Source organism: Saccoglossus kowalevskii, chromosome 18 (assembly GCF_978046115.1).
Source record: "Saccoglossus kowalevskii chromosome 18, keSacKowa6.1, whole genome shotgun sequence".
Taxonomy (NCBI): Eukaryota; Metazoa; Hemichordata; class Enteropneusta; family Harrimaniidae; genus Saccoglossus; species Saccoglossus kowalevskii.
In genome coordinates, this window is record NC_140658.1 from 5063310 (window position 1) to 5082917 (window position 19608).

The 19608-nt window shown below is 34.0% G+C and overlaps 1 protein-coding gene across 1 annotated transcript; it reads right to left on the minus strand.

Moving 5' to 3' along the window:
* Window positions 1–824: 824 nt before the first annotated feature.
* LOC100371851 (voltage-gated purine nucleotide uniporter SLC17A9-like) lies at window positions 825–19490 on the minus strand. Its single transcript, XM_085492846.1, has 9 exons — window positions 19147–19490; window positions 16840–16966; window positions 11407–11626; window positions 10133–10232; window positions 9317–9538; window positions 7510–7606; window positions 6593–6712; window positions 3353–3818; window positions 825–2264 (listed from the first exon to the last, which is right to left on the minus strand). The coding sequence occupies exons 1-9, from the start codon at window positions 19251–19253 to the stop codon at window positions 2095–2097; spliced, it is 1629 nt and encodes a 542-aa protein (XP_085348972.1). The 5' UTR covers window positions 19254–19490; the 3' UTR covers window positions 825–2094.
* Between the last annotated feature and the right edge of the window lie 118 nt (window positions 19491–19608).

Below are 19608 nucleotides of genomic sequence, written 5' to 3' on the forward strand. Positions count from 1 at the left end.
ACATGAAATAGTTTACAAAACATACCTCAGATAATAATATTAGACCTTAATTGAATAAACAATACTTTTATTATATCATGTTACACTTTTCACAAAATATCTATAGAGGGCGCTAGTCGAAAAAGTCAACCCAACAATAAAAAAAGATGAATATCGAATTGATCTCCAATGGAGGTTCAAAGGTATAAAAAAAAGCTGTCAATGAATACTATCTATGTTTGTGAACATCATTCTCGATATATTTTAATGCCCTGCCCCAGAAGCCCCCAAACAAACATAATCACTACAATGACTTCAGTACAGCGCCCTCCGGTGGTGCATACTTCTGTGTTTTTGTTTAAGATGTTTTCATCTTTGTACAGGTTACGCAGACATATTAAATTCTCATTAGGAAAAAAGGCATTGTGTCAACTTGTTTTTAGACATGTGTTGTTGAAGTTGATAGGTATAATAATAAATTATATTTCTGTTGAATTAATGTGTTTTCAATACACAAATACTATGTTCCCTTAAATGGTTTTCTGTGAACAGCAATTTAAATTTGTTAATGAGTATTTTTGATTTTTAAACTAAGAGTTGTACAACACAACATAAAATATATGAATATGGGTAACAACCATCAGAGTGCATTGTGGGTAGCATCGGCCAAAATGCATCATGGGTAACAAAAACAAGAGTGCATTGTGGGTAGCAATCACCAAAGTGTAAACAACTGTTCTCAATAGAACACAAACCAAACATTTGTTGTCTTCAACGATCAAACTGTGCATTGTCTAGCAACTCAGTAGAGAAGGGGTGTGTCATACACACATCAAGGCATTCCATTAGAAGATTTTTAAATAATTTATTTTCTACATTTTGATACTTAGCTTCTTAAATATTTCTCTTGTAATAAAATGGAATTTTACACATCTAGCCGCACAACACAATAATTACACAGACATACATTATACTTTGAATTGCAAAAATAAAAATATTATTTTGCATAAAAGAGAACTAAATAGATAGCACTACATAACATAATTCTACAGATACATAATTCAGCAAAGACTTTAGACTCCATATAAATAACCCCTTCCATGTTTTGCACTTGACTGGTAAGCTGGTCCTACGCATCTCAATAATTGTGATTGTGACTGGGTGAGAAACACTTTTGAAACAGTTACTGCCAAACAGATTAATACCATGTTCACATGTGTGCCACAGAGCTGGCTTGACTAACTTGATAAACAATTGTTGATTTTAATTGGTCCTGTGTTCATATGTGTATAAAGACCGCAAATTCTGAGCTGATGTTGTTATCAATCGTCATGTTTCTTTGAAATATTTGCAATGAATGGAAGTCCAGAGCGTGGCTGACATTGAGGCAGCATTATTTTTCACACATACTAAAACCATTTCTGTAAGTACAGGGTGCTGGTCGAGACTTTTAGGACGTCTTAAACTAAATCAGAGTGGCACCAGTTACCTTGTTCATATTTGTCTCAATACAACATTAACTATAAAGCTGGTCTCCATACCGGCTTTTTTGACACATGTATGAACACGGTATAAGTCCAGTATATTTCCTGTTGAGTCAAACCTTGGAGGGTGGAGGTATAGTTTGTTTTCATATCCATAGCAACCAAAGTAGAATCTGGCACCATGATTTGTATTACGCTACCATATTTTCTCTATTAGAAGCACATCTCCAATAGAATCACATCAAACCCAAAAATCATATTTGCTGTATATTGAATTACTAAAACATTTGTTATTCCCATTTTGATCATTGAAATACAACTTTAATTAACGTAAGTGTATGCGCTACTAATAGAGTAAATATGGAAATAAACTTACATGTAAATTAACGTCCAACACCAGGACTTATGCAAGTTAACTTGTTAATTGCAAATATGCAAATCAGCATATCCTTAATTTAATGTTGATTTAAATAGATTTGTAAACATGATTAGATTAAAAAAATAGATTATATAGTTCATAAAATGACAATGCTTGTTGAGCCATGAAATCCCACAATGCATCATAACTGTACATCCTCAATCCTCAACATATAGTTTCTCTGAATAAGATATTTTTTGGTTTGTAACCTAGTTAAATAATTTTTTCACCACTACCAAAAATGAGAAATATAATAGAGCCAGCAGCAGCAACCATGGCAGTAGAGAGGAACACAGCCACCCAGCTTCCTGTGGAATGAAGAAGGTAACCACTAATGTACACTGCAAAGAACCCTGGGATGGCAGAGGCGGAGTTAGAAAAACCTGGAACAAACAAAAAGATGTATGCTGTAGACTAAAAGATTCAATGAATGCTGGGATAGAAAGCACGCAGAAAATGCCTATATGACCAGATACAATAAAGGCACAGATCAAACATCAGCTGCAAAAAACAGTCAATTTTAAAAAAATGCCAGCAAATTGCTGATGTCTGAGCATCTGAATCACTGAAAAACAACCTGAGATAAAAACTAATCAGTTTTTTCACAGAAACATTTGAATTAGTTTTTATGAGTATGTATACATTTAACTTTCAACTTGTAATCTCCTTTTATAACCACTTTGTTGTTAGACTTCTATTGCATATTGCACCAGGGCACATGTTTATTTCATATTCACTAATATAAGTATTACTATATAGAATTTGTTTTTGTAATTTGTTCATTTCTAGGAAATATTACTTGAATATCTTGGCTCATACAGACAAATACAAGGATACTACATATATTGAATAAAAAGTAATTGAACAAATAGTTTTTTTAATCTTTCAATAGTAATACTCTTATTGTGAAATTATGAAACATAATATTTTTACATGAATAGAAAAGTGTTTGCACTGTGACCAAACTCATTCAGGGTTTCCTGCAAGAGGAAATCAGCGGCGCCTCCAAGTGGAGGAGATAGGGTTCTCCCTACCAGGGTGTGGAGTTTTTGATAATTCTAAGTTAAAATGGAGCATTCTATGGCTTCTTTGGGGCCAAAATTACTATCAGACAGGTCACAGTTGAAAACTGTGGCCACATGTGATCCCTGGTCAATCAGAATTTTGTGGTTGCCAAAGCATGAGGGTGCTACGCCCCTGCTCCCTTGTTCCATCATTAATATTCATATACATCATTAATATTCATAAATCTCATTAATATCCATGAGCAACCAAGAATTTTATATATATTCAAATATATCAAGAAAATTGCTGCACTTAATTTATTAGTCAAGATTACTAATTTTTAAATTATGATCTAGAAAAACCTAGAATTTAACCATTTGCAAATCAAATTAGGTAAAATTATAAATTATATAAAATTATATATACAAAATCGTCTTAGGTTGTCAAAAAATATGAAAATGTTTACCATATACGAATCCAGCCCATGATGGCGCCAAGTCTTGTGGATTAATGGACAATCCAGCCCATGATGGCGCCAAGTCTTCGGGATTAATGGACAATCCAGCCCATGATGGCGCCAAGTCTTGTGGATTAATGGACAATCCAGCCCATGATGGCGCCAAGTCTTGTGGATTAATGGACAATCCAGCCCATGATGGCGCCAAGTCTTGTGGATTAATGGACAATCCAGCCCATGATGGCGCCAAGTCTTCGGGATTAATGGACAATCCAGCCCATGATGGCGCCAAGTCTTGTGGATTAATGGACAATCCAGCCCATGATGGCGCCAAGTCTTGTGGATTAATGGACAATCCAGCAGAATTAAAACCATCAAAGAATAAAAAACAGGACACCAAAAATAAGGCTAAGAAGTAACTATGGCAATATGTAATTAATATCAAACATGTGACAGTTCCAGCACCACACACAGCCTGCAATGTAAATGTAGAAAGTACAATAAGGTTTACGTTTAGGTAAAGAATCTTAAAGGGTGGTAATCGTTGTGCCACGCATGCATAAGATATATGGGCTCATACAAACAAACATGGTAACTTTGGCTGTTGAGATGTTACCAAGATTTAATTAGGTTCTTTTTTAGATGATTGAAAGGTATCGAAGGAGTGACCTCATACTGTAAAAGCGTAAATTATTTACTGGGTTTTAATTTTGCTTACCGGTATTTCGCTGACTGGAAAATGTGCTAAATTAAAACCCAGTGAATATGTAAAATTTAGCATAGAATACATTATCTAAATAATAAAACCATGAATTTAAAACCACTGAATATGCCTGAAATGCTAAATCAGCCAAATTTAAACCCAGTGAAAATTAGTCATTTTACAGTCATGAAAAAAATCATGAATGAAGAGAATGAGTGGGATCAGGATGTGGAGGCTGATCTGGTGGAAGGGCCAGTTGAAAGAGTGAGTCGAGAAGAAGTAGTGAAGGCAATCAGAGACATGAAAACTGGAAAGGCTGCTGGACCCTCGGAAGTGAGCGCGGAGATGATTTTTGCAAGTGGAGACATAGGGATTGGTGTGATAATGCCAGAGAGTGTTAGATGGAAGAGGAATGCCTGAGGAGTGGGAGGTGAGTGTGGTAGTACCAATTTTTAAAGGAAAAGGGGATGCAAAGAGTTGTGGTGCGTATAGGGGTGTGAAACTATTAGAGCATGCAATGAAAATTGTGGAGAGGGTGATAGTGAATAGAATCCGGAAATTACTGGAAGTGGATGAGATGCAGTTTGGTTTTATGCCAGGGAAAGGAACAATTGATGCAGTGTTTATTCTGAGGAGAATGCAAGAGGAATATCGTGCAAAAGGGAAGAAACTGTATATGTGTTTTGTGGATTTGGAGAAGGCCTTTGATAGAGTCCCGAGGAAGGTGATGGAGTGGGCAATGCGGAAGAGAGCTATACCAGAGGCAATGGTAAGAGCAGTGATGAGTTTGTATGAAGGAGCAAAGACAAGAGTTAGAGTAGGATCGGAGTTGTCAGAGGAGTTTGAGGTGAAGGTGGGTGTGCATCAAGGCTCTGTACTATCACCATTGATATTTGTAGTTGTCATTGATGTAGTTACAGAGAGCGCAAGAGAAGGGCTGATGAGAGAGATGTTGTATGCTGATGACCTGGTCTTGATGGATGACACAATGGAGGGATTGAGGGAGAAGTTTGTAAAATGAAAAAAAGCATTTGAGAGTAAGGGTTTGAAGGTAAATCTGGGAAAGACAAAAGTGATGGTGAGTGGGACGGAGGAGAAAGCCTTGGTGAGTAAGGTTGACCCATGTGGCATGTGTGGAAAGAGGGTAAAGGCAAATTCAGTGCGGTGTGTGAAATGTGGGAAGTGGATACATGGGAGATGTGCAAAGATGAAGAGGGTGACCCAAAGATTGGCAAGGGATTTTGCGTGTGGAAGAGTAAGAGTGGAGTTGGAAGGGTGGTGGAACAGGAAGAAAAGTTGTGTGATGAGGTTGAGTCAGTGAAGGAGTTTACATACATGTACCTGGGGGACAAGGTAAGTGTGGGTGGTGGGTGTGAGGCGGCTGTGACAGCTAGAGCAAGGTTTGCTTGGGTGAAGTTTAGGGAATGTGGAGAGCTACTATATGGGAAGAGATTTCCCTTGGAGATGAAAGGAATAGTTTATGAGTTGTGTGAGATCAGCATTGCTGTATGGGAGCGAGACATGGTGTTTGAGTGAAAATGAGCTGGGTATTTTAAGGAGGACAGAGAGAGCGATGGTGAGAGTGATGTGTGGGGTGAAGTTGATGGACAGAAAGTTAACTGAGGACTTGATGCAGATGTTGGGTTTGAAGGAAGCGGTAGATTGGTTGGCGAAGGCAAATGGGGTACGTTGGTATGGGCATGTGCTGAGGAGGGAGGATGGGCATGTATTAAGAAGGGCCCTTGATTTAGAGGTGAGTGGTCCAAGGAAAAGGGGAAGGCCAAAGAAGACGTGGAAGATGCAAGTGGAGGAGGAGAGTGGGAAGGTTGGGATGAGGATGAGGGATGCTTTAAATCGTGCAAAGTGGAGGGAGGGGGTAAGAGCGATTGCCACTAGTTTAAGGTGAATCCGGCCACCCTCGTCTTCGGGGACCAAACCGGATTTAAAACTCTGGACTACTACTACAGTACTTTCCACTTCCGTTAGAAGAGCACATTGGATTGTGGGAAAATCAGTGTTTATCAACACAAATGTAGCATTTTTGCAGCATGACGACCACTACCCTTTAATTACTCAATTCAGCTTAATTTAAACATGATTGGGTTTACAATACTGGGACATTGAATTGTGTAGTTTTTGAGATCAATCAATAATTGATTTTATAGTCACATTGATAGCATGTTCACCAACACTGGCGGCAATACAGACGCAATCATGAAATCACCAACAGGCCTTGAAAGAAAGGATGCGCACTTTCACTGTCAAGTTAAACTTTTCACCACCAGTTTCATCACAAATTAACAAAATACCCGGTAGACCCGTTTCTAGTCTGCACTTTCCCTCAGAAGTTTAGGACAAAAATAAAAGCTGAAAATTGACTCAAATTTTGTCTGTTGACTCCATAATTAGGGTTCATTTCCAGAAATATTGAAGTATATAAGAAAAAAGTGCTGAAAAATTTGGACAAGAATGTCTGGTGGTGAAAAAGTGAATGACAAACAGCATGTGGGCGTGGTTTCCACTCAATATGCAAAAGATCAACTTACTTGCATTAATTTTCTGATTGTGGTTACTGAATATTTTAATATTAACTTATCCGCTATAAAGCCAACTGATATTTTGGCTGGAATGCTGGCTGTCCATGGAACTACGTTATACACCCAACCCTGCAAGGAGATAAAAACAAGTCAAAGACAGTGGGGGAGACATCACAAGCACATGTAGATGGCATGTCATTGTTTACAAACAAGCGTCTACCCATGAGCCTCTGTGTTTATACATGTAACATGCATTGTTACTGTAGTATAATAATCAATTGCTGTGCATGTACAGGTGACTCCTCTGCTCAAACTAACAGTTTTTAAACTTTAGAAACAGGAATGAAATGTACTTGTCGTTTGAATCCTTGTGTTTGAATCGACTGTTTCAGAATTACAGCAGAGTGTTTCACCATCAATACACTTTCAAGATACGAGTACCGTAATAATAGAGCTTAAATTTGGGGGGGGGGGTACAGTATTATTATTATTGTTGCTAAAAAATCATAACCAAGTTTAATTTTGGTATTAGTAATAGTGGTGCTTTAAACCTATAAACAAATAAAATTAAAAAAAAACAATGACAATTTATAGACAGACTACAGAGACCTGATATTAATTGATGTAATTACTCACTAAGATCTGATATTAATTATGCAAAATTTCATGAAGTATTTTTATATTTGCCCGCAAAAGTATTTTTCATATATGAAGGAAAACATGTGTTGTTATTTTTGTAATAAACTATTTTTTTTTGTAATTGCAATAAATGAAACAATTTTTAATATAACTTTTTTCAATTTGGATATATTATCAACCAGTTTTATATTGTAACTCATGCTACATTTTTACACTTCTGCTGCAAGATACATTACATAAACTTGTACATGTTGTTATATCATGATACAAATAAACAAGCTGTTCACCTTTTCTCCTGGGAATCTATCCTCAAAGTAAGAAGGAAGCCATGAAAATAGTAGGAAATACGCATACCCATTTGAAAATGCTGCCAGTAACATGGCCCTATATAAAAAAACAAAATTAATATAAACATCCATTATTTCATGAGTTAATATTAGTATACCCAAATCACCATGACAACAATCACTATAGGCTACAACTAATCTCCCAACAAATCCTTTAAAAAGAAGGGCTATTTTAAAAATGAAAAAAGTAATTTACCTAATTTTTAAAATCAAATAGTAAACAACGTCTAGACATATTTTTAAAAACTCTAAAATGAAGCCAATTTAACTACACGGTATTGGTAAGATTAGAAAGTTAACAATGCTGTCTATCTTCTGCTATATATCAATCATGCATTTCAAAATCAGTTTGTTTTCGCTAAAATTAGAAATAAATGCAAACATGTAATCCTTGCAAATGAATCGTGGATTACATTTGAGCCTGTGCCTTGATATACCTTCTAATTGTGACTGATTGTGTTTGAGTCATTGTGCCAAGGTGAGAGTCTAGTTTTACATGAGATTATATTGTTATTAAAGAAGTCTGCAATGCAAGAAGTGATCATATGAATAGAAATATTAATTACAACTTTTCCCTCATAATTTAAAATGATAAAATGGCTCACAAAGCTATAAAAAGTTGTTATTACATGTATTGTTAAATTTGATGGCTGACTCGTAAAATTTAAACTTAAAACAAGTACAATGTCAAAGGAGTGAATGATTAAGTACAGATACGAAAATGATTGAAATACCAACTATAAAAAACTAAATCCTATAACATTTGGAATTCAATATATTTACATGATAGGTGATTTTCCTGTTTAATGCAAAAATTTGCATATTACGTGAAAGATGCAGACTCAAAATTGTTCAAAGGGGAGTATTGCGATGAGATACGCTTACTTTATTTAATTTGAACATCATCAAGTGTGTATAGCATACTAGTATTATATTTCAGAAATCCCATGTGATGTTTTGATGCAACTATAGTGCTATGACATTTGATTCTCCTGTTTTTATGTTCAATTTCACACATAACATGGGATCTCACAGTAAACAGGAAATGGTCTACTGTTGTGACATAAATTTGACATCAAATAGGGGAAAGGTAGAATAGTGCAAATATGTTTAGACCAAATGCAAATACAACTTTACAAGGAATGGTAAATTCTATTTATTTTTATGCTAAATGAAAAGCCAAGAATTACAATGTCCCTAATTGTAATTTTTCAGATCAATCTTTTATAAGATGATAACCAGACATCCCAAAGAGAAGGCAACATCATAGGTGTGAAAAGAAACAATTTCATACAAATGCAGATGAAAGCAACAATGTATTGCAAATAACAACTATATACTGGTATTACTGCATCTATTATTATTGGGCTTATGTTAAGTTTTTGTATTATCCCTCCTTTGAACAAAATCAGTCAAGATACATCTGAGAATTAAGATATATGAAAATAAAACAACATGGCCACCAGTCCGCCATTTTGAATCAAATGACAAAACAATGCGCATCAGTAACATAACACATGTAATTTGCATACCAATGTAATCAGCTCGGATAAGACACAGAAAAGGTAAATAAATGTTTATATATTGAGTGTTTTTGGGGCCAATATGTCAGTCCTATCATGACTTGACTCTGCACTAACTGAGAAAAACAATTCAAGCATGCATGAGAAATAACATTGAATGGATAGAGGGACAGACATAGTCCCTGTTTCTGATAATAATAACTAATTTATAAATATATACATACCAAAAAGCTTTACTTTTAAACCATAATCTCCACGGTACCGCTTTTCTTTTCTTTTCCTTTCCTTTTTTTACTATTTCTATCTGCACAGCTGCATGTTTTTTCATTAAAGTTTTTCTGATGAACACTGCCAGTGTAACAGAACAGAATCCAAAGAAATAAAATACTATATGCCAATTATATTTACTGAGTAGATAGGAACCAATGAGACCAGATACAAGTACACTGAAATAATACACAAATAGAGTCAAGAGTGTGTCTATAATATGTACATATGTGGAGTTACATGCAGATAAAGTCACAATTTACATGTGGTGTAAAGTAAGCCTAAAACTGTATACTGTACAATACTTTATTTCTGCTTGGAATTTATTTTCATCAAAGTGAATATACTTTTTTTCCTATATTTCACTTACAACTCATTAAAAATCAGTGAGAATAAATTTCATACAAAACACCCAAAAAACCTTTTCAACGAAAATTGATTCCAGCTAAAATAAAGTACTTTAAAGTATTTAGTGAATTCACTTTTCTGTGGTAGCGCCCTCTATGTCCAGGTTGACATTTGAAGTCCCTTTTGTTTGTATTATTGAATTTACAAAAAATAAATGTTATCTCTCAATTCGGAGTTGTGCTCTATGTTGTTGTTATTTTTTGTTGTTTTTATTTATTTAATTTTTTTATCAAAAAATAAAACTGGGCCATGCAAAATATTGCTGCCACCAGCAAAAAAACAGGACAGCACAGATATCATAAATGGTCGTATGATAAACTTAGTTGTTTTATTGTTTTCATACATAGATGGATAGTTTTACTTACCCCGTTGAACTTCCTGATGAAACCATAGAATATACCTTAGATTTATTCAATGGATCAACGCGTGTACTTAATAAGCTAATAGAAGCTGGGTAATGAAGTGCTGTCAAAATATACAATAAACTAACAAATTAATCGAACATGGATCAACCGGGGGATCAACAAACCAAGGATGAACAGAAGAAATACGAGAACTAAGAAACCTTATTTTATGATTTCTCATCAATTGAAGCCCTTGATTTTAGCAATTGAAAGGAAAACCTTTTTTAACATACTAAAATATGATTTTTTTTTCATACACCAATCATAATCCTATCAGGACTACATGCAGGTAATAGTGTCCATCTGATTAATGACCTGACAAGAAACTGTTAAACTTGGGTTAAAGAATGATTCTCCTGTCGTTTTCACAAATTTGTTTTTTGTAAAAATCATATATCTATATTATTTCTGATTTAACAGCTTTTGTGATTTCAAAGTTATGATTATGGTCTTCATAGTGTATGTAATGTTATAAATTACAGTGGCATTGTTTGTAACTGTGAATTAAGGCATGTTTTTATATCCTTTGTGTTTGTTGACACTGAATATCCATCATGTGCATTGATTGTTACATGATGAATCCCAATTTGTAAATGTTCCGGAATTTAAACACAATTTTTTTGTTTTATTCAAATGCAGTGCATGACAATTAAAGTTAATTCCATGAGGAATCTGATTGCACCCAACAAATTTCGAAAACACTGCAAATACTAATCAATCCACGGCAGAGATTACACATCTATGATTTGTGAAATTCTAATAAAATAAATTACAACACAGAGTAATTTTGGCTTCACAAATGCCATATAATTCTAAAATTACAAAAATTTCTACCCGGCGATAGTAGCAAAAATTAAATTGTTTGCAGTACATGCTGATAAGGTCATACATACTAATGAGGTCAAACATTGATGACATCATGCATACTAATGAGGTCAAACATTGATGACATCATGCATACTAATGAGGTCAAACATTGATGACATCATATATACTAATGAGGTCATGCAAACAATGATGACATCATACATACTAATGAGGTCATGCAAACATTGATGACATCATATATACTAATGAGGTCATGCAAACATTGATGACATCATATACTAATGAGGTCAAACATTGATGACATCATACATACTAATGAGGTCAAACATTGATGACATCATACATACCAATGATGAGGTCATACACCAATGAAGTCATATGTTGATGAGATCATACACTGATCATACCTTGTAATGCACCAAATACTATCCTATGCACAACTACCATTAATAACTGTGATGATTTATTTGGGAATAGATAGATAAAGCCTGGTAATGACATTGTAATTGTACCCCATCCAATAGCTGCCATGGTTATTACTTGACTTCCACCGTATAAATCACTACAATATCCAGCAGGAATCTGTGTGGCTGTGTAACCCCAGAAAAAACTTGACAGAACCAAACCCTAGAAAATTAAATATCACACTATTTCACATTGTAATATTATTTTTAAGAATTCTCAATTTTTTGCATGGTAATCACACCAAGATCTGCATAATTTTTATCTGAATATTTTCTATGTTTGAGCAACAACATTTTTTACATTTTGAAAAATTAATTGATAATTTTAGACTATATGAAGATCAAAATTTTGGAAAAATATGAAAACAAATTTTTATTTTGTGAGAGCTGAGTGAAAAAAGTTTACTTTGGCACTCAGTTGATTGAGGGTAATGGTTGTTGCACAGTGCAATCTTTTTTCAAAGTAGGCAGCAACTTTACAATGTGTGTCAAATTTTAAGTCAGTTTAGATTGCTATCGACCTGCATACAATAAACTTGAAATATGCTGATCATTGGATACAGCATAGCTCCATGTTCCAACAAATTTATAAGTACATGTATGTGTATCATGACATTTTAAATGGCCCAGAAAATTTAACTTTTACTGCTGGAATAAAAAATACAGCCAAAACACTGCCTATCTCTGAGTCAGCAATGGAACACAGAACAGAATGTCAACAGAACTTTATAGTTCTGTGCAGGAGCAAGGTCAACTGCCATTTCAAATAATCACACTTATTATCAATACGAGCATGACATATTTTTTAAATGTGTTTTTTTATGTGAAATCTATACTGAAAAGTATCAAAATTATAATTGTATTGTGGTTACACACATGCACAGTAAATTCTAATCATTGCCGCGGTCGATACCAACCATAACCAAACTCGATAATCCTGGGGAGAACACTGAAAATCGTGGGGGAAACGAAAGCAACGTGGCTATTTGTCTAAGCGACGCGGGCCCAAGCAAGTTTGGCTTTTTCGTCAAACTGAAAAAAATGGCTGCGTCATTCTTGTAACTGCGCATTCGTCGATTACTTAGATAACCAAAATAAACTTGTTTTGCTGTGTACAGGTGCACAGAAGATAGACAATTGCTACGTTCACATTACGGGATCTCGGCATGTGCCGACATTTTTAATCCTTCATGTTTGGGACCCACTCGACTCATGCCAAAATCACGCCCTCATTCGTCAATCTGTTATTTGGCCAAAACATGGAAAACGATACGCATATGATGATAATAATAATTGCTATATTGAAATTATATCCATTTGCTGTTATGGTATTTATTAAGCGTCATTGTACACATGAACGGTGCAAGAGATTCAGAAAAACAATTCACGTTTCACGAATTTTTCACGTCAATGTAGCATTGCAAGAAAATTGCACTCCCTCATTTCTACAACCATCACCTGCAATTATTTTTCAGTGAAAACTACTGTAAATACATTAAATATTCAACAAAATTTACTTTCGCCATTTTCTCTGATACGTAAAAACCACTAAATTAAATTCACATGACCATGTAAAAGTGAACTTAAAGAATTAGTGAAATTAAATGAGAGTGCGAATAAGATATTTCACAGTGTGTGTTTTTTCTGAGGTATTATCTATACTAGCCTTTAAAATTACATTTTAACAAAATAAATTTATTATTTTTATTATTGCAAATAATCAGCTGGGCAATTCCACGGTGATGGACGTTACATTCAGAGGATGTGAAAGTTATTTTAGTTGCCTTTATTACTAGAATATTACCTTGTGGAATTTAGAACTGTGTTATAAACTTGCTTATGTCACAGACATTATTCTCATGTCAAGAGAAATTATTCTTAGCTTGACATACAGCTTGTGGGTTATCAGAAATATTTATGTAACGGTCATTACATCAAAAGGACATAGGTAAAAACCGGGTAACTTCAGATTGTCTGAAAACATTGTATTTGTATTCCTCCTCTAATAATTAACTCAATATGGTCACAGAAAAATACAAATTGTAATTTACTGTCAACCACAAAACCCAACAAAAATATATAACTTAAATTAAGAAGCATTTCAAGGCTCAAATTACTCTCATACTGGTTTTAAGGGTCTAAAGGCTTGAAGAAAAATTATGGGTCTATTAGAACAACTTCTTTCTGGGAGGCTGGGGGTCTTGTGAATAAATTCCTACCATATATAGAATAAAATAGGGATTTCTAATTATTCCCTCAAGTCCCTCCTGCTGTGGAATTTTAAAGAACGTTAGTTCTGAACTCAATTATTATTTTTTAATAAATTACAAGCACAATATGCTGGTATGCGCAGTATATTTGTGTGCAAATAATGAGTTAAAATAATTTGAATTTCAGGGTCCAAATAGTTCAAGAGTTACCGTAGTGGATATAAAGTGTGGTGCAGTGAGATTGCTTGTTTCCCCAAACTGTATTGAGTTGATTTTGCATAAACCATAAGCATTTAAGATTTAACTCAAGAATCTAATGTATCTTTATTTCCCAGTCATGCGACCACATCAGTGACCCAAGAACTACCATATTCACCCTATTATGCTACTAGAGCATGCACTTAATATGTAAATAAAAACACATTTCAATGCTCTACAATATAATAAATGCTATTTTTGCTTTATAATTTCTCTTCTTTTGAAAATGTGCTTCTAATAAAGTAAATACGGTACTTCCGCAGGATATTAAGGTGATGGCAACAATTTCATTTATTTCCATTGATAAATGATAAAACTTGTACAGACTGGATACTTCTATGGAAGCCCCATAGCGCCAAATTTTAAGTGTAAACAAGCAGCCTATCGGCTGAGATAGCTCCGCTGTTAGCAATGCACATTTCAATTAAAGAACTGAAGACATCATTAGAAAATGAACAATATGAATAGTATCAAAGCAATCGGACTTACAGTTTTTAACAAGAAGTCGAAAATATCACTTTTTACCAAAAATTACAAAAATATTCACCAAAATAAATTAATTAGAGAATTGAAGATATCATCACAAAACGAACAAATCTGAGAGAGGTCCACATGTAGTACCTATATATGTAATATCAAAGCAATCGGACTTACAGTTTTCAACAAGAAGTCGAAAATATCACTTTTTACCAAAAATGACAAAAATATTCACCAAAATTAGAGAATTGAAGATATCATCACAAAATGAACAAATCTGAGAGAGGTCCACATGTAGTACCTATATATGTAATATCAAAGCAATCGGACTTACAGTTTTCAACAAGAAGTCGAAAATATCACTTTTTACCAAAAATTACAAAAATATTCACCAAAATTAGAGAATTGAAGATATCATCACAAAATGAACAAATCTGAGAGAGGTCCACATGTAGTACCTATATATGTAATATCAAAGCAATCGGACTTGCGGTTTTTAACAAGAAGTCGAAAATATCAGTTTTTACCAAAAATGACAAAAATATTCACCAAAATTAGAGAATTGAAGATATCATCACGAAATGAACAAATCTGAGAGAGGTCCACATGTAGTACCTATATATGTAGTATCAAAGCAATTGGACTTGCGGTTTTTAACAAGAAGTCGAAAATATCAGTTTTTACCAAAAATGACAAAAATATTCACCAAAATTAAAGAATTAAAGATACCATTACAAAATTAACAAATCTGAGAGAGGTCCACATGTAGTACCTATAGATGTAATATCAAAGCAATTGCACTTGCGGTTTTTAACAAGAAGTCGAAAATATCACTTTTTACCAAAAATGACAAAAATATTCACCAAAATTAGAGAATTAAAGATATCAACATGAAATGAACAAACCTAAGAGAGGTCTACCCAAGGTACATATACACCAAGTATCAAAGCATTTAGGCTTGTAGTTTTCAAGAAGAAGTCGAAAAAGTAAAACATTGACACGGACGACGGAGACGACGACGGACAATCACTCATATGGTAAGCTCCGCTCGACAAAGTCGACAGCGGAGCTAAAAAACAATATCCCAAATTTTTTCCTAACATCTCAAAATTTCGAGATAACATGTCAATATTTCAAGATGCTACCGGTAAGTCAAAATTTTGACTTTGTTGCCTCTTTCATCACAACTGTTGCATTTCTGTCATGGAAATTATTCTTCTGTCGTTTGAGAAAAAAATTCTTCCTATTTCAAGCCCACTGCGATATACATTAGTGAGACATTCCAACCACCGGAACTAGCTGAATGGTAACTTTCACCATGATTAATGAGCGCCTAGTCTGATAAGAAAGCAATGTTGACTGGACCTCTATGATGAAACACTAGTAGTGATTTGGACTTTGAGGGTTTTGACTTTCACGAAGATAACAATGAAAGTACAAATAAAGATCTGAGATGGGTTTTTTTCAAACAACAATGAACTTTGGTAATTTTACTGCGTAAATTATTATTGATCTTGTACATGTATGGCTGTTGATCCCGTATTTGTCAAAACCAGAAATAATTTTATGCAGTTTAACTAACCCCTGACACTTTAATTCATTACGAGTTCATGCGTGTTGGGCGTGTTTGTCGGCAGAGAAATCATAATTCAAATAATTCTTCATTGTTGATTTTTATTATTTCTGGTTTATTTGTCACATTCTAAGCAATACATTATTTTTGTTTTACTTCTAATGCTGCATATTGTTCATTTATTTCCGTTGCATGTCTTCATTTGTCGTTCTATTCCCTGCCGCAGTTCTGCGTGTTGTCAATTTTCGCTGATTTACGTTTTTTTGCCGGGGGATGTCCCACCCCTATTTTTTGGCAATTTTCCATGTTAAGGACCATGAGTGCTTACCCGGATAAATACGGTACTTCCTAGATATCATATTAAGGTAGTTTTCTTGGGTTACTGTAATGTTTAATATTCTGAATTAAAAATATATGGTCATCAGACTAATTTTTTTAACAAAACGACCTTGAAAAATGATCAAAAATGTGTTATTTGAATAGTTTACAATTGGTTTCTATGGCAGAAACAATCCATCATATCGCAAAATTTTGTTCGATGACCTATGTTTTAAAATGAATTTTGAAAATGTGTTTACATGGATTCCTATGGAAAATGTTCCAAAATGGCCGCATTTTGGATAGTCTTGCATATATTTTTTGGTAAACACATTCTTCATTCTTGCATGTACTGTATGTGAATTATCACACTATAATTGAATGATTTACTGTGATCAAGTTTTTCTATGTTTGAATAATAGTGATATCACTGAGATGTTTTTAGATTTTTAGATTTGTTTTCGCAGAACCATACAATTATTGTCACAGTATAAATACGGTTCAAATCAGCTTTCACTGACAAGAGTTATGTATACTTACTGTTTGCTCTTTATTCCAGTCTAGTTCTTGCTCCATTGATATAGCAGATAATGGTGCTGCATTACGACAACAATAATTAAACACACTCAGCAGAAATAAAGCCAGTGACCACATCCAACGCTCTTGTCTGTATGAAAATAAAACAATTGGTAAAATTAATTATAATAATTAAAATAATTAATGAATACATACATGTAAGCATGATTAGAATTAAATAAAAGTAAATAATAAAATATGCTATTTTCAAAAAGGCGTCCCCTTATTACTTCAAAATACTTATTTTAGCTAGAATTAATTTTGCTGAAAAGACTTTTTGGTGTTTTGTATGGAATTTATTTTCACTGATTTTTGTCGAGTTGAATGTAAAATATAGGAAAAAGGGTATATTCAATGGATTCTATTTTCACTGAATCATTCCTTCAGCGAAAATTAATTCTAAGCGAAAATAAAGTATTCCACAGTAGTAGAAAGTACATGTTTCCTATTTCAAATAAGATTCTGGTACATCAGCACACATGGTTTTCATCATCCGGATTTGACTTGGTTTAGGTCACTTTAGTGGACAGTCTTTTGTTCAATTCAAGAATCACAGAATGGCATTTCAAGAAACAGAGTATTGAAAGGATTCTATTATCCATTGTGATATTTATCTCTTAACAAATATCAATAAAAATGAATAGAAAAATATTATATATAAATTACAGTAACTTACATACTACATGTATTTAAATGACTACAGCTGTGTGTATGACACTGCATAAAATATTTGTCCGACGGTTCCGGCATGCTTGCAGAATTTATTTTTTCTAATACTGTACAGTTCTTTAAAGCTGTATTATCCAATATATTTGGTTGTCAGGGGTTGAAATACTCTGGTGCACACTGCACTATGCACATAGATTATTAGCTAGTGCAAGTAAACTCAAAATATAATGTGCACACTGCACTATGCACATAGATTATTAGCTAGTGCAAGTAAACTCAAAATATAATGTGCACGCTGTGCATGTAGAAATTAACGCAACATTTTCTCATATTCACTAAGCCTAAATTAAGTTCAACCAACATTGTAAGACAACTAAAAAAGGCAAATTCTTTCATGATCGCATCAATCGATAAACCATAAATTTCATTTAAACTTTAAAAGTAGTGCATTTCTCAACAAGTTAGTGCAGGTAAATTTCAAATTTAACATGCACACTGTGCATGCAGGGAAAAAATTTATATATATATTTCAATGCCTGTTTGTACATTTGGAATATGAAGTACCGTAGTATGTGAATTTTCAGTAGCATACAAAAAACATCACCCAGATTCTGACACGCATAACTCGCGTAACTGCTGATTCCAATTCATAGTGGATTTTATATGTTCGAGACTTCAGATAATACATCAACGAGTATTTCAATTAATTATCACATTTATTTGTTTGAAAAGTGTTGCATAATTATATATTTAGACATCAGTCATTGACTTAAGGATTTTTACTCAGTCTAAAAAATGGATATTTTGGAACTATTTCTATAAGAATTTGTATTAAAGAATTATTTAATACATGTAGTATTCATCAGAATCACCAAATAATTTGGGACAAACATAAAGACTTATAACTACAAATTTTGTGAAATGACAACATTTTTACCATGGGAATCTATGGCAAATGCCTTAAAATCACTATTTTCCTTTTTGTTTGACACACTTTTCTTGTACAAAAATAGTACCAGCTAGTTTGGTGACCATACATTTTTGTCTGCATTTTGCAAGCAACAGCAAAAGAAAAAACATACGGTTAAAAGTCAAGGAAACCAGGTGATAAGTTTCTCCAAATGTAATTGTATACGCTCCTCCTGATAACTACATGTACATTTTATTATTGTCAAATAAAATATCTATCTATCTATGTGTCCTGAAGAGGGGCATATACAATTAAAATGGGAGAGGGGTACCGAAAAAGTTAAACTTCTTTAAACTTTCCAAATCAATATTCCATATCAGTTTTAATGCAATATTAGCTACACTGTGAAAGAGTTCCTTTTGCACCTCCCATCACTAACCCTACCCCTACCCCCCAGCACTCCTCATTTAATTGTACATACCCCTCCTAAGGACATCTATAGTTATCTAGAGGGGGCATATACAAATCAATTGGGTAACTGGGAGTGAGTGTTAGAGCATGGAGCTAAAATGGTTAGCTCCATGGTTAGAGTTAGAGTTAGGGATGTACAAAAGGAACTCTTCAGTCTCTTGCCAATCGTCGTCGCTCCAACCGCGACTATTTTGGGTTTGACAAATTGGACTAAAACTCACCTTGTCCAAAGTTTGCTATTGGTCTCTGATTTCAAGTTATCTTTATCATCGTTCACTGGTATTAATCTATCCCCGACTGTCTCTAACTGTTCGTAATCAGAGTCCATATTGGTGTTGTGTTGAAACAGACGCTGATCGTAGTCATTCAAAGCGAACTCGCTTGTGTTGAGCGTTTATGCGAACTACAACTACAGAGCTGTTGTTGCATTTCCTGTGATATATCACTCTTTTGGTGAAGTCATTAGTAAATCAATGGACTTTTTAGTAACTTACTATGACAATGGAATACTAGTACTCTCAACCTTCCAAACCCAGGATGTGTAAACGTTTTATCGTTTTGTTGTCATTGTAATGACCTCAAAGGTTAAAGTTCAACACATGACCTCATTTCAGTTTTGTGTCTTTTTTACTTGCATTGTACTTGCGAGATATCTAAGCAATAATATATGACTTACTATAGAT